Source organism: Diadema setosum, chromosome 20 (assembly GCF_964275005.1).
Source record: "Diadema setosum chromosome 20, eeDiaSeto1, whole genome shotgun sequence".
NCBI classification, from domain to species: Eukaryota; Metazoa; Echinodermata; class Echinoidea; order Diadematoida; family Diadematidae; genus Diadema; species Diadema setosum.
The window spans coordinates 31,449,323-31,466,173 of record NC_092704.1 but is presented as its reverse complement, the minus strand read 5'-3'; the positions used below and the strand labels follow the sequence as shown (position 1 = coordinate 31,466,173).

At 34.9% G+C, this 16,851-nt stretch overlaps 1 protein-coding gene across 1 annotated transcript in view; it reads right to left on the bottom strand.

The window, feature by feature from the left end:
• Positions 1–13,165: 13,165 nt before the first annotated feature.
• Positions 13,166–16,851, bottom strand: part of LOC140243348 (reversion-inducing cysteine-rich protein with Kazal motifs-like) — a 140,942-nt gene continuing 137,256 nt past the window's right edge. Inside the window, exon 24 of the mRNA XM_072323023.1 lies at positions 13,166–13,794. Within this exon, the coding sequence (XP_072179124.1) occupies positions 13,564–13,794 (231 nt within the window). The 3' untranslated portion in view covers positions 13,166–13,563. The remainder of the gene's footprint in view (positions 13,795–16,851) is intronic.

Genomic DNA, 16,851 nt, shown 5'->3' with positions numbered 1-16,851 from the left:
GATCATGGAGCTGTTAGCTCTATGGTCTGATGATGGTGCTATATCCATGGTCTGATCAAGGAGGTACTGTAGCTCGCCTAGTATGCCTTTGTATTTCCTCAGTCCGATAGAAATGAGAACAGAAAAGCAGTCTCATTCCACTTTTGTAAATATGGTTTGCACTGATCGCAAGGACCGATGGCGAAATCGTTTTTATTGTTGCTTCAAGAAACTATAGGTTCTTTTTGTCGATTCTAAAAGACAGAGATCAAATGAAAAAGTGATCGTAATTAACTTAAAGTAGGCCTACTTTCATCTACGACAACTACTACTACTGCTGCTGCTGCTGCTGCTGCTGCTACTACTACTACTATTATGTTACAAATTACTACTGGCTTGTAAAGATAGTTCTAAGTATAGTTGATGGTACTGATAGAATTTCAGTTCGATGGGATAGGTGGTGAAGGTATTGTAGGCCTGAAAAAAATATTGATTCTTTGACTACCACTTAGTATACTCCATTCATTTGTCAGCCACTCTGCCACAGCCATAAAAGATTGTGTGTGCTCCGAGTTGTAGATATATGAATTCATAATTGCATTATGAAAAAGAAAAACATGTACAGCAGCTTTGAATCATCTCAAATAAAACAATCAGACTGAATTGTGGCAAGACGTCATGTGCACATAGTGGCCTTTGTCTTCATGTGACCTTGACAGATCGATCGATCGATGGAATTCTAAAATAGACACTTTTTTTTTTCTATTAGAGTATCATTCTTTAAGGCTAAGTTTACACAGATTTGCAGGGTCAGACAGCTGTAAAAAAAAAAAGAGAGATAATAATGAAGGCAGGCATGATAAAATATAATATATAGAAAGAAAATGCTTGTGTATATGCGTCGGTAACAGATATGTAAATATTTATAATGTTCTTTCTCCCTTCCCTTTCTCTCTCTCTCTCTCTCTCTAAACAGACATAATACATGGCTGCATGCATCATAATTACATCGTGATGTTAAATCATGGACCTTATGTTAAGGTAACGACAAAAAGAATATGAGTGACTACAAAGTGTCGAACTGCTACCATTGTATCACTCCTATCTCATGTATTTGCACTATACGAGGATTCACACTGGACCTTGAACATCTGATAAAAATTTCAATGGGGGTGGGGGTAAGTGATCTCTGATATGAGTTCAGAGCATGCATGTGTGTACCGCTCCCTGGCATTATAGGATAGGAGTTTGTACATACCAAATCCATGCTGAATGAGCAGAATTAGATGTCGAGAATATCTTGAGATTAGATGTCCCGTCCTCGTACGAGATTTGTCGGAAGATTTTATCAGCGGAAGGGTGATATTTATTGTTTAAAGGGATGGTGTTATTTTGGTGGAGCCGAGAATTTGGGCTTTAACATTTGGCGAGATACCAAGAAACCACTTATAAAATAGTATCTATAGAGCATACCATAGGTCCTACTAAGAGGAATTCAGAGTTTATTTGATGAAAGTCGGGTTGTTGATGTTGTTGTTGTTGTTGTTGTTGTTGTTGTTGTTGTTGTTGTTGTTGTTGTTGTTGTTGTTGTTGTTGTTGTTGTATTGGTATTTTTTTTTCTAATGGCTGAGGTATCCAAAAACAGAGTAAATTAAAGCAGCCGTAATAAAAGGAGGCCGGGTTCATCTTTTATTAGGATCGCTCAGTTTTGGACATCTCAGCCATTTCAAAATCAACTTTCATCAAATGAACATTGAATTCCTCTTAAAATAATGCTCTTTCACATTTCATAAGAGGTTTCTCATTAGCTCACCAAAAGAGTTAGAAATCTGAAGTTAGGTCTCAACTGAAAATTATACGATCCCTTTAAGGTATAACCCCTCATGTCCTTTAAGCACCATGAGAAAACTAAACTCATGTGCGCATCCTTTATATTCCATATACCCATTATACATTTGGCTTCCCTTTTCTCTCATTGGACGGCTGTTTTCTTTTTTTTTTTCTTTTTTCCTCAGTCATTCCTTGCACTTTTACCCCCCCCCCAAAAAAAAAGAAAGAAAGAAAGAAAGAAAGAAAGAAAGACTACTTCATCCCTTTCTTCCCCTGCAAGTCGCCAGCAAGTATACAAGCAGTTATTGCTTTTGATGATGACATTATCCTGTTTTTGCATATCAAAATATTTTCCTTTTGAAATTTTTTGAGTATGATACATCATCATCTTACACGGAATAATTAGGTTGACTACGATAATGCCTTTGTTATTCTTTTGAAGAATGAGACAGTATTTTCTTTTTTCTTAATCAAGTTCACCTAAGTGGGCTTCCAATATGCGTGATTGTGCTGTTGAACTTCTCTATACGTATGGTACATTTTATGCATTGGTATATATTTCTCTTGATGTTAATCTGTATGAGGTATCAAACTGAGCAATATATCAAATCATGAACCCTATATACCAAATCTAGTGGAGGTCACTATATACTACCTCATCTTTGCAATTCATCCCCAAAAGGGGATGGAAGTGAAACTGAATACATTATGTTATTGGCAGCAGTGCACGTTTCCTCACACTCTTCAGGTTGTGCATTTTTCTATTGCTTCATCAAACTGCTATCAAGCCTTGGCTAAAATCTCAGGGTCATTGGGGAGAGCGTCAAGTAGCATTATCTATTGATACTTGACCGATCAAATCGAAAAGTACACAAAACATATTTGTGTGATTCGATACTGTGTCTTTTTTTCATACTACTTACAAAAAAGAAATGTCATTTACAGTATTTCATAAGATAGAGTAAGAGTTCCTTTTCCATTTGAGAACTTATACGTGTATACCAATGAAAGCAAGAGAGTAAAGCAGAGGGGTGATGTATGCGAGGGCAGAGTTTTTGTCACTTTGTCTTGTCTTCCTCAGTGCAAACGTATTTGTAAGATCGCAACAAACATGACGGGGAAAATGGAACCAGCGGTATTGGAGAGGTTCGAACCCCGCTGGTTCCTTTTATCACAATACTTTTTAGTATGTCATTTAAAGTATATTTCATGAGGCAGAGCAAGAGCTAAAGTACGTGTGTAAAGGGGAAGACAACTGCTGATCTATAATACTATTTAATAAACATGTCGGGAAAATGGAACCAGCTGATTGGACAGGTACGAATTCCGCTGGTTCCTTTTATCATAGTACTTTTTAATATATCATATATTTCATGAGATTGAGTAAGAGATATAGTATATTTGTACAAGGGAAGACAACTACTGATCTATGTGATTTAACAAACATGTCTGGAAAAATGGAACCAGCTGGACTGGACAGGTTTGAATCTCGCTAGTTCCGTTTATCATACTACTTCTTACAATTTCAAATTTGTTATTTACCATATTTCATGAGACAGAGCAAGAGATAGACTATGTTAGACAGGGGAAGACAAATGACAAAAATCTTTCAGATCATATACAAATCGTTCATATTGCTATTGTTTATTTCTCTTGCAGAATTATCAAAAGCCTCTAAATCACTATTCTTACTGCTGAACTTTAAATTGGCTACACTTTTAAGTAGGTTCAATGTAATATATAATATCATGTACCAACCCGTTTGTTGCTGTTCTTATTTTCTCTAATCTTAGGTAGATATAGTGACTTTAACCACTTCCATCTCTCTCTCTCTCTCTCTCTCTCTCTCTCTCTCTTAGATAATTTATGTTATATAACATAAATTATCTAAGAGAGAGAGAGAGAGAGAGAGAGAGAGAGAGATGGAAGTGGTTAAAGTCACTATATCTACCTAAGATTAGTATATAGTAAAATATACTATATAGTAAAAATTAGTAAAATTTAGGCAAGATGACAATTTCAGTAACAAAATTACCCCAGTAGGCCTACATATTTTAAAGAGTTAAAAAGTCAGCTGTGAAGGTTTTTTGGACAGAGTGTTCCATAGTATTGCAAATGTTGTGACCATTTCAAGTAGTGCAGATTAGTGAAATATCAGCTACTTTAATATTATGCTCTATCAGTTTATTGGTATTAAATTGAGAAAACATAATGATCAAATTGGTGAGAGAAATTTTGAAAATGCACAAACTGTTTATCAAATAGTATTGGTTTGAGATTACTGATTAAGATTTCTTTCTATATACTTAAATTACAGAAAACAGTGCAGCAACACACACACACACACACACACACACACACACACACAGTCATGCACACAATGTTTACATATCAAATATCATGTTATGCTTCATCCTTTTCCCTCACATTTGCACAGAAATTTTTGTATACAAACAATGATGCTGAAACACCACCAAAACGAGTCATTTTACCCCTCTACACAAGGGTATCCGATATTGTTTATTCATGATATTTCTCCATAGTTTCATGTAAATTATTGCCACGCAGAGGAAGCATCAATGTTCAATGCATGTATAATGTCCAACAACGGTTTGCTTCTATGTTACACTTTGATACAAAGGTCTTCGGCATGATATACAAAATATGATACACTCTATCATTTTTACACAATACTCTTTGAAAAAAGTGAGCTTGAGGAGTTTCATATCTGCTAAAGAAAGTTGTTTGTAAACTGGTTGAGAAACACTTTTTGCAGTTTTTGAATTAATCTTTTTGAAAATCTGAAAGGAGTTGTGAAACACCTTTCCCCTGAAACACCTTTCTCAAATGACATTTGGCCAAACACTGTCTACAAGTGTTTCTACCCAGAGTATTTCTCCACTCTACATTCGAGTGACCCATACAACACGATCAAGGATTAGGCACTTGAATAGCTTGACCTACAATGCACATCTGCCTTGCTATATGCACATTTTATGAGTGACATGTTGCATGTAAGCATATTGAGAGATGCACATTGTGTCAACGAGATATTGCGTTCATGGCACAGCTCTTGTACTGAAAATCGTTTGCGATTTACAAACTGAAAGGGAAGATTCTCATTCTAGCGTCTGAACACTCGATGACTGTGAGTTCATGTTGAGTTGTGCATTTATGAAACATGATTACAGACAAGTTCTTTTGCAGGTCTGAAACTCCTCAAAAACTTTCTACATTAGAACAGCTGAACTCAACTATAAATAAAAAATATATAGATAAGTTACATGAAAGAAATACATATATGTTGTAGACAACATGTTTGGTCTACTGAAATGACTTGGAAGTAATTCAAGTCATTTCTTTTTTTTTTTGCTTCCATTTTCCATGAAACAAGATAGAATGTTTTGACAAACATGATAACTTTTTCCTTGTACAAAATGATAAGGCATAAGATCTATCAAAAGATATAATCTCACCAAGCAAATAGACAATAAGACACCATCAACTGCAAGCAAACAAACGAAAAGAAGAAAAGTACATTTTGAGTGTGAAACATGGCAAGAATGAAAAGAGTAAAAACTCATGTAACAGAATGTTTGATAGGAAAATTCAGCCTAGTAAGGTGAAATGAATGAGACATCGAAAGCCCACACTTTTGTTCATCTCTTCAGCCTTTTACGAGTTCATCTTTGATATCTAGTTGTTGTTTTTCTGATGACACACACAATTTTCTAACTTTCCTATTAAATGCTAGTAATATTTAATCAACAAGATTTCACCTCTTACACAACAACAAATAAACGCTGAAGTATCTCTTGAGACAGAATAAAAAATACCTCACCTTCAAGCACAAATTTTAGAATCAGTCAGAAATCACTGTATTATTAATGAATTCAATTCCAAGAATTAGATGATAAAAAAAGATGCACATGAAAGAAACACATGAAATGAAAGAAAACAGACTGATGGAAGTTAAAAAAAACAAAACAAATCAAAGGCATGTGGTGCTCAAACACACAACACTCTCTTCATTTCAATAAAGAATAGTGTGCTAGAAAAAGAAGTAATTGAATCATGAAACCTTCTGAAAAGCAGACCTTTGAAACAAAACAAACAAAACATTTCATGTAACACACCATGACACACATACAATTCTTCATAAGTCCAAATACATCTGCACTATAACCAAGAGAAAAGAAAAAAAAAATCTAGCAACGAAAAACTATTCTTTGGTATGAAGCTTCCAGCATGAAAAAAAAAAAAAATCAAAGACAATTTTTGGAAAAGCCACTGATTCATAAATCATAATTATGATTACTTGCATGTAAACACTGGGTGATTATATGAAGACATTGATAACTAGACTTGGAATTTGTCAACACTGACAAATTAGGTGATCCGATCTGTTCGTAAATCAACGATTTGAGTCTCCTGATCCCAATAGGCATGACCATACCGGTTTCATCTGTGTTTAGTGGACATTGGCCGTGTGATGTTTGGATTCTCATTTAGAAAAGGGAGTCAGACCTGCCATCTATGGTACACAATTCCGTATACACTAACGAAGATACAGAATGAAGTATATTTGACCTTTGACCCCAATTTGCACAGACAAGATGGCATCTGAGCAAAAAATTGTTATTTTGTGAAATGATCCTTGTAACATGGTCTTTACGTGTGCAAAATATGGGAAAGATAGGACATGTATTCACCAAGATACAGGTTGAAACATTTATGACCTTTGACCCTAATTTACATACCCAAGATGGTGTCTGATCAAGTAGTTGTTATTTTATGAAATAATGTACGTGACATGAACTAAACATGTGCAAAATATGGGCGTGATAGGGGCTGTTTTTCTTGAGTTATTGCAAAGAAAGTTGTAGAAAGAAAGAAATATCTCAATACATCAAAGATAAGTTTGATTTCAACCAAGTTTTTTGACGTGATCTCGGCGTCGTATGAAAAAATGCAGGGTATAGTCACGATAGCCCAAAGTCTGAGCTACAACATATTAAAATCTGGGAGAAATTCACAGAAGAGTAAGTGAGCTAGTGTTCGATAAAGACCGTCATGTCAATTTTTATTTCCAGAAAAATTCCCTCCCATAGAGATAACACGTAAACTGGTTAAATTTGACAAGGTTACATTATATCTATTTTCACGAGGTGAAGACATCATCCGATTAAAACTTTGATTGTAGAAAACTTAAAGAGTATTACATTGGCTACATCATACTAAAATCTGGAAGAAATTCACTGAAGGGTAATTGAGCTAGTCGTCGATAAAGACAATCATGTCAATTTTCACATCTAGAAAAATTCCCTCCCATAGAGATAACACGTCATAATGAAGATAAAGAAAGAAGTACATATGACCTTTGACCCTACTTTGCACAGACAAGATGGCGTCTGAGCAAAAGGTGGTTATTTTGTGAAATGATTCTTGTAACATGGTCTTTACGTATGCAAAATATGGGAAAGATAAGACATGTATTCACCAAGATACAGGATGAAACATTTTTTACCTTTGACCCTAATTTACATACCCAAGAAGGTGCCCGATCAAGTAGTTGTTATTTTATGAAATGATGTATGTGACATAAACTAAACATGTGCAAAATATTGGGCTGATAGAGCTTGTTTTTCTTGAGTTATTGCAAAGAAAGTTGCAGAAAGAAAGGAATATGAAAATACATGGAAGATAAGCTTTAATTTCAACCAAGTTTTTGGGCATGATGCCGACTCCGTATGAAAAAACGAAGGGCACATTTACGATAGCTCAAAGTCTCAGCAACAACATACTAAAATATGGGAGAAATTCACCGAAGCATAAGTGAGCTAGTGCTCGATAAAGATAGTCATGTCAGTTTTCATTTCCAGAAAAACTGCACTCCCATAGAGATAACACGTAAACTGGTCAAATTTAACAATGTTACTTTTAATCCCTTTTTACGAGGTGATGCCGTCATCCAATCAAATTGTTGTTATTAAATATCTGAAAGACCATTTAATAAGCTACAACATATTGAAATTTGGACGAAAATCAACTAAAGAATAAGTGAGATATGCTTGAATGAACTTGAAATTTGATGACGTCATTTTGAAAATTTTCTTTTTTAACTTTATTAAGAAATTTGATATCTTTTAATCATTTTTTCAGCATCGCCAACCCATGAATTGACATGTACAACTCATCAGCTTTCAGAATATGTAAAGAAAATGGGGGGTCACCGTCCATCCTGACGAGTAAAATCGGATTCAAAATTGGCGGTTTTTTTGCATTGTTGCACTGTATATCGCCACTCACGCGCGCGCGGAATTTCAACTTTGACGGGCCCGTATGACGTCATATTGAGTCGGATCGACTTGAAACTTGGTAGAAATATTCCTTGACATTTTACGCATCCGATGAGTGTAAAAAAACGGGGAATTTCTATTGCGTATGAGCTGTACGTGCGTATATGTGCGCGCGCGTACGCGTCCGTCCAATTTTTTCAATTTTTCAAAAAATGCTCCAAATGGTCTGAAACGTGTGCAAAAAAAATTTGAGCTCGATTTGAGCATACAAATATTTTAACGCGCGCGTACGCGCACGTTTTAAGAGAAAATATGAATTTTGAGAATATGAGTAAAATGCGCATAACTTGAAATGTATGTGACGTAAATTTCATTGAAAAATTCCATTCCATTAATGAGATATGAATGAAAATGTGTTTTCATATAATGACGTCATAGTGACGTCACGGTCGACTGATCACAGTGATACATAAAATTTGTCGTCTTTGGGACATGATACATATATGGTATGAGTTTGAAATTGATACTCTGAGAACTTTTTGAGTAAGTAGATACACAACTTTTGTCCAGAAATAAGAAGAAGAACCAACAAAGAATCCGTACAAATACAGAAGGTGATCCGAGAGGATACTCGGATCACCTAAAAACACAAATTCACATCAATGACATTTACTGGGTGAAAAGTTTGAATGGTGTTTTGTAACACTCTAGCAATAGACATAGAAATGGAATCTGTCTGCACATAAATCAAATTAGGTCTCACTTCTGCCAGCCCATGGGATAAAGACAGACTCGCAATCATGTAAGATTGAGAAATAAACCGCCATCAGCGCTCCACGTTTGTGTGGAGTCTGAGACCCTGTAAAGTTTGATGTAACAAAGTTGGTTACCAGCAATATTCCTGAATAAAGAATGGCCCAGTTCATAAATTCTCATACACTTAATTATTATGATATGAAGCAGTCCTGCAGAAGACATAGCCCTTTTAAGAGTACTAAAACAGAGATCTAGGATATGCATGGGACTATCATAATCTTATTTCTTTTGTAAGCAAGAATAGGATTACCTTAGTTTATCATTAAAATCTTGTTCTTGAAGACATTCCATTGCTCAAATTTACTTGAGCACAATTGCTATAACTATGCATGTATTCCATCATACGCAATGAGATAAATGGAAAAGAAATTTCCTTTTTCCTGTAAGAATCCCTTAACCATTCTCCAGCTTCCATAATGTACATAAGGTACTAACACTAGCAAGAATGCTCTTTAAATTATTATTTATGGAGTGCTTTAAGGAAAATGCTTTGAACAAAAGATGACTGCATTCCTTATTGGACATCTGATCTTCCTTTCTTTCTTTCTTTCTTTTTCAGACAACGGGACACATGCAAATTAACAAGAAAAATATGAGACAGAAATGAAAGGCAAAATTAAAACTAGAAATGTCGCTTTGGCGACTGGTATGCCTCCGCCATAATGCATGATTTTCCCAATAGGTCTAGATAGTACATGTGGACAATGTGTAATTACATTTTCACAAAATTGGCAAAATATTGAAATAACAAATTTGTCACAAATGTGTTGAATGTTCACCTTCCTTGACCTAGGTTTAATTGGATGAATAGGAGAGCATGTATCTAGGGATTTAAGGACTTTAACTTGACTTTGACCCATTCATACATTTAGGCATTGAGTAATTTTCAAGGTACAGGTGTGGAGAATTGGTGTGAATTTCTGAATTGAATAGTAAATTGTTACCATTTTCATCTGGCCCTTGGCCCTAAAATTCATAAGATAATCACTTTCAGGTAGAACATGCATAATATGTACTAAGTTTCAAGATAACTTGAGCCATTCCCGAGATATGGAGGAAAAAGTTAGTTCAGCACTTTCACTTGATCTTTGACCCTTTGACCTTTGAGGCAAAAAAAGAAAAAAAAAAACTTTCCAGAGAATTTCTAGTAGGTTACACATGCATACACCAAGTGTAAAAAAAAAAATAACCCTGCTGGCATTGCATATATATGAGGGAAATAGTAAAATTTGAAGTGTTGCACTTGACCTTTGACCCCTGACCTTTGACCCCATGAACCCTACATTCTCTAGATAATCAATTCCAGTCAGTACATTGTATATATGTTCCATGAAGATACCTTGAACAATTTTCCAAGGTACGGAGAAAAAAAAGAAGTTTTAATATTTTTACTTGACCTTTGACCTTTGACCTTTGACCCCATGACCCAAACTTTCACCAGAGAATCTTAATTGGGTAATACATGTATACACTAAGTTTCAAGAAAATATCTTCAGGCATTCAATAGATATGGTGGAAATAGTGAAATTTTATGTATTTGACCCTGACCTTTTGACCTTTGACCTTTGACCACATGACCCAAACTTTCACCAGAGAATCTTAATTGGGTAATACATGTATACACTAAGTTTCAAGAAAATATTTTCAGGCATTCAATAGATATGGTGGAAATAGTGACATTTTATGTATTTGACCTTGACCTTTTGACCTTTGACCTTGAGCATGTTCACCCAAAAGTTGATAGGCACAACTTCACCCCCTAATACACATACATGCCAAGTTTCATTAGGATACCTCAACAGGTTTTGATAGTTACCTTGTCCACAAAATTCATTACGGACGGACGGACGGAAGGACGGACGTACGGACAACCCGAAAACATAATGCCTCCGGCACCACTTCGTGGCGGAGGCATAAAAAAAAAAAAAAGAAAAATGCACAATGAAAGATTAAAGGTTAGATCTCTAAATATCTTGGCTCAGATTGGAAATATCACAATGCAAATTAGACAGAATGACCATTGAACATAATTAAGAGAGACAGATAATTCCATAGTACACAATTTCAATTTTCATATAAATCCAATCCTATCACATTACTGATTGCAAACTCGATTTCAGTGCCATAACTAGGTTTCAACAAAGTCAACATTTCAAAGACAAAATAAAGCTATTTCTATGACTCATTCATACACATATCATAATTACACATTTGCACATCGACACTCCTTTCAGAAAAGCACAACAAAAGGTCGCAAACATTAATCACATTAGTAGCTGAGTTGCAATTTGAGACATCAAATATGCCATAACATCATGATAATTTCAAATATTCCTGATGGATGTTCTCAATCTCAAATGAACTCTGCAATAAACCAGCCAACTGATCTCTTTGATCTGTGTATTTCATCTCAGATGATGCTTAAGCACTTTCTCACTGTTTACATTTTGCTCCAGTCAGTAACAATCAAGACTGAAGTTAAATTTCTTTTTCCAGTGCCGGGAAAGTGCCATATGTAGTTGATAAATAGCGAATAGATACTGTTTACACCTAAATCCCCCTACAATTCTGTGAACACATTGTGCCTGTCTGTTATGATAAGCATAATATCCCTTTCTAATTGTATCATTCTATTTGAAGTCCACGGTGAAGTAACAATATTTTTTTCTTTGAACACTACCAAGAGAATTCAAATATTCACAACACAACGGAGGTAGCAAAAGTAAAGTTTGACACCACCACAACTGTGATTCAGCAGTGGGTATTAACTCATTCAGTCTCATCACTATTATGTTTATATTTACAAACTGAATGGGATTCTAAGAAGCCAGCTCTGATGGGAATAAATGGGATATGAAGACAAAAACCACAATGAAAATACTTTCACCTGACACCATCTGGCATGTCTACGTCAGGCAAGCCATCAAATATAACTGCCAGTTATGTTTCAACCAAGATTAAAAGCCAAGTCTGACTTTTCCTCAGCCTCTTTCTCATGTGCAACGGAAGGAATTGCAAAAATATTAATTTGACAAAATCTATTCATTTTGGGTATTTTTTTTTTGGGGGGGGGGGTAGAGTAGAACTTGCTGAAATGAAATTTTCAGCTTCAATTTTCAAGCAGTTACGACGCACATACTATATATCTCTATATAATGTGATATGACTTAGACTGGATTACAATCACAAAACAGTACCAGGTATATGTTACCATGACTTGAGATAAAGAGAGATGTATTTCCTAAAGTGAATGCCCATGTTTCCATGTGACTTTATAGAGTACAAGTGTAAATAGTGAAAAATTTAGACATTCATTTCAAAATCACTCATTGCAAAAACATGATTTATTCCAGAAAATGCACATGTAGACACAAATACACATACACAAACACACACACTCAGAAACATATGCAAATGCACACACACAAGCACACAAACTGTGGCACTCAGACAAATACACAAACACAAACACAAACACACACATACACGCATTCAGGTATAATACATACACAATTACACTACAAACATGTGTACAGCATGTAGGTATGATATCTTTGAGAACCAGACACGTGTGTTACACTCTATATGGTTCCCAGAATTTTTTTCTACACCATATCTCCTTCTCAGCTGACAATATGTAAGAACATTGATGTCACACGAAAAGGCAACAGCACCGTACTGCAGTATGAAGCAAAATGCCTAGTCTTAGACCAAGCCAAAAAACGTAAAGAAGACACAATCAGCATACACCAAAGTCACTGGTTCAGAACCAGATGCAAGTGCTACCATGTGAAACACCCCTAGATTTCAAAAGAAAGTAGCCCTCATTTGCACTGCTCAGTTTGTTCCTTTTGGCACGCTCATTTTGTTGTGTTTGTTGTTGTTGTGTGTTGTTTTGTTTGTTTGTTAGTTTGTTGTTTTTGGGGAAAGGAATGCACAGACTAAGGTGTACGATGGGCATTTCTACAAGGATAAAGTGTTGTGTTTTAGTGGACTGTAAGCATACTGCACCATCAATGACAAGGTTGAAGGTTCAAGCATGGCAATGGCACTTAATTATGCCCATGAGCTTGCTAGCAGGGGGACAGCTCGTGCCCAATTGTGCCTCATCAAAGGAGCAACAACATATCATTCTTTCGTCGCACCACAGCATTTTCAGTGAGTGATAAATAATATGTCACTGTTGAAGATCGACTAAGATCCCGCAAACACAAACTAAAATCAGAGGACAAGTCATGACAATGTGTCACACCATTTGCTGAGGTTTAGAGGTAGTTATGTCCCAAAGCTGACTCACGTCCTTCTTCAGCCTAATGATACACAGGCAGGAAATTCTGAGGGAAGTTGCTGAGGCCAAGAAAAGAGGGCTACAAACTTCAAGAATCTTCTACTCTTACATCAGTAACATCTAGAGGGTGACATCCCCATTTTTTTCCTCTTTTTTTTTTTATTTGATAGAATTAATTAAGATAAATAAAGTTTTATTCTTTACATTAATTTACATAGTCATATAAAGTTATATGTACAAGTCAAGTGATATTTTCATTTTTGCATATATAAGATAAAGAAGTTAAAACACTTTTAAATAGAAGGTTTCTTTGGAAAGATATGATAGGGGAATCTATAATCACCCCCTCTGCTACCTGTTGAAAGCCGCTTCCATCAACTGACACAGTAACCTAAGCCATACTAATAAGCAGCATATCGAGGATAGGCGGCATATAGAGGGCGCTGCATTGGATTCTATGATTTCGGGGTTTCGGGTGGCGGCGCCAAGCAGTGGACTGAGGTGAAGGTACGAGGAAGTTACAGGACTGCGATTGTTGATCAGCGCTTCGATCTTTTCCGCCTCCGTGTTACAGGCTTTAATCTGCAGAAGAAAAAACAAACAAACAAACAAGTGTAACACATACACTGTACATTCAAAGATATTTTTTTTCTCCTTTTGATTTTCTTTAACGTACATATTTTCCCATTTTGCAATTTTTTTCATTAATTCAATATTTCTAAATTAGCATCTACAAGCAATTCTTCAATGTAAATTCCTTATATTTCACATGCAGCCCTCCCAACCTCTTTGCCTAAAAAATAGGTATGATTTAGATCAAATGTAGGAAAGAATTAAAAGAGCAGTTCCCATCGGACTATGTGGTAAAATTATCAAGAAAAATAGGAAACTCCAATCGAAACAAGAGCAGGGAATGGTCAAAATTCAGATTCTTTCCTCCAAATTAAAAATGGTTGGGAGGTCTGCACACATATTATTGTCTTATTTGTTGTATATAGCAATCAACATATTCAATTTCTTGTCATGTTTATGGTTTATTTGTAAAATGTGGAACATGAAAAAACAAAACAAAGCAAAACAAAGATTATTCTGGCATCATTCTGACCACCGGTCTTCTTAGAATTGGAATACCAGTAGTCTCCTAAAATAGGTGTCTTGAGAGAAGTTTATATATGAAGCATCTGAGTGTGCTGTTTGTTTTTCATTTGTTTCTTTGTGTTTTTTTTATAACCTTCAGATCTAGAAGACAGTTGGAGCATTATTGTCGAGGCATCGATTACTGGCTCTCTCCATAACCTTTTCTAACATGTCAGAACATAATTGATGTCATAAACACAGAGGATGCTGATGAGAATAACAAATTATGAGTTAATCTGATGCTGATATAAAAAGCAATCTTTGCAATGCTCACAAAGGTGCAGAAAGATTTGTCCAGTTTTAAGTTTGAACATCACAGGGGCATGCAGGCACAAAAGCAAGTGGTAACACATGAGAGTCGGACTTAAAAATTTCCTGCAATTCCAACATGTACACACGTGTATGTACTGTAAAAGTGGAAATTTTCGCAGTGCCCTTATAAAAAAAAACCATGGTTTTACAACCGTAACTATGGTATAACCATGGTTATGGACGGTTTTACAATGGATCGATGGTAGTCCGTGATTTTTAATTCATATCCATGGTAAATGTGTGGCGAAAGTGTGGTAATACCATTGTTAAAATACCATAGTTATGATAACATGATAAAACTTTCATTTTACGACGGTTTTAAAACCATGGTGAAAAAATCATTGTTATACCACAGTTTTAAGAAATTAATAAAACAATGGTGAGAAAACCACGACAAAACCATCGTTCTACTTTGGTAAAAATAACATAATAATATAACAATGGTTGTAACCATGGTTTCACAATAGTATAAAAACAATGGTTAGGAAACCATGGTGTAACTCTCGTTCTACCAAGGTTGAAAACCATCGTTATTAAACCATGATTTCATCATGGTTTGAAATCATGGTTTTATGATAGTGTAAAAAAGATAGTAATAAAACCATGATTGTAACCATGGTATTATGATAGCACAAAAACACTAGTTATAATACCATGGTTAAACTTTCGTTTTACAAAGGTTAAAAATGATGGGTATTAACCATGATATTAACCATGGTTTTATCATAGTTAAAAAATGATGGTTATATAACCATGGCTCTAACAGTGGTTTAATGAAAGTGTTTTAAAACCATGGTTAAAAAATTATCGTTATACCACAGTTTTAAGAAATTAAAAAAACAATGGCGAGAAAACCACAACAAGACTATCGTTCTACTTTGGTCAAAATAACATAATAATATAACAATGGTTGTAACCATGGTTTCACAATAGTATAAAAACAATGGTTAGGAAACCATGGTGTAACTCTCATTCTACTAAGGTTGAAAACCATCGTTATTAAACCATGATTTCATCATGGTTTTATGATAGTGTAAAAAAGATAGTAATAAAACCATGATTTCAACCATGGTATTATGATAGCACAAAAACACTAGTTATAATACCATGGTTAAACTTTCGTTTTACAAAGGTTAAAAATGATGGGTATTATAACCATGATATTAACCATGGTTTTATCATAGTTAAAAATGATGGTTATATAACCATGGCTCTAACAGTGGTTTAATGAAAGTGTTTTAAAACCATGGTTAAAAAATTATCGTTATACCACAGTTTTAAGAAATTAAAAAAAAAATGGTGAGAAAACCACAACAAGACTATCGTTCTACTTTGGTAAAAATAACATAATAATATAACAATGGTTGTAACCATGGTTTCACAATAGTATAAAAACAATGGTTAGGAAACCATGGTGTAACTCTCGTTCTACTAAGGTTGAAAACCATCGTTATAAAACCATGATTTCATTATGGTTTTATGATAGTGTAAAAACAATAGTTATAAAACCATGATTTTAACCGTGGTTTTATGATAGCACAAAAACACTAGTTATAATACCATGGTTAAACTTCGTTTTACAAAGGTTGAAAACGATGGCTATTAACCATGATTATATTAACCATGGTTTTATCATAGTTAAAAAATGATGGTTAGGCTATATAACCATGACTTTAACAGTGGTTTAACAAAAGTGTGAAAACAACGGTTTTAAACAATCGTTCAAATTCCATTTTAGCAAGGAAAACGATGGTCATAGCTACACCAGGATTTGAACCATGGTTTTATCATAGTGTGATGTGCAAAGGATGGTTATGAAACATTGATTGGTTCTACGAACCGTGGTTTCATGATAGTGAAGAGGCGGTTAAAAAGCCATATGATTTTCACCATGGTTGTATGATAGCTCATAGGAACAGTGGTTATAAAACCGTGGTTTAACTTCTGTTTACCCACGGTTGAAAAAGTGGTTATTTTTTAACAATCAATGGTTTCAACCGTGGTTTCATGCTGATCAGATATAGAGTGCGGAAAAACCATATTCTAGAATTTCTAACCATGGAACCTTGTATGATAGCATAAGAACAGTGGTTATTAAACCATGGTTAACTTTTTGTTTTACCAAAGTTTAAACCACGTGCACTAGCCATGATTATTGAATGATGTCGATCACAAAAATCAATATGAAAA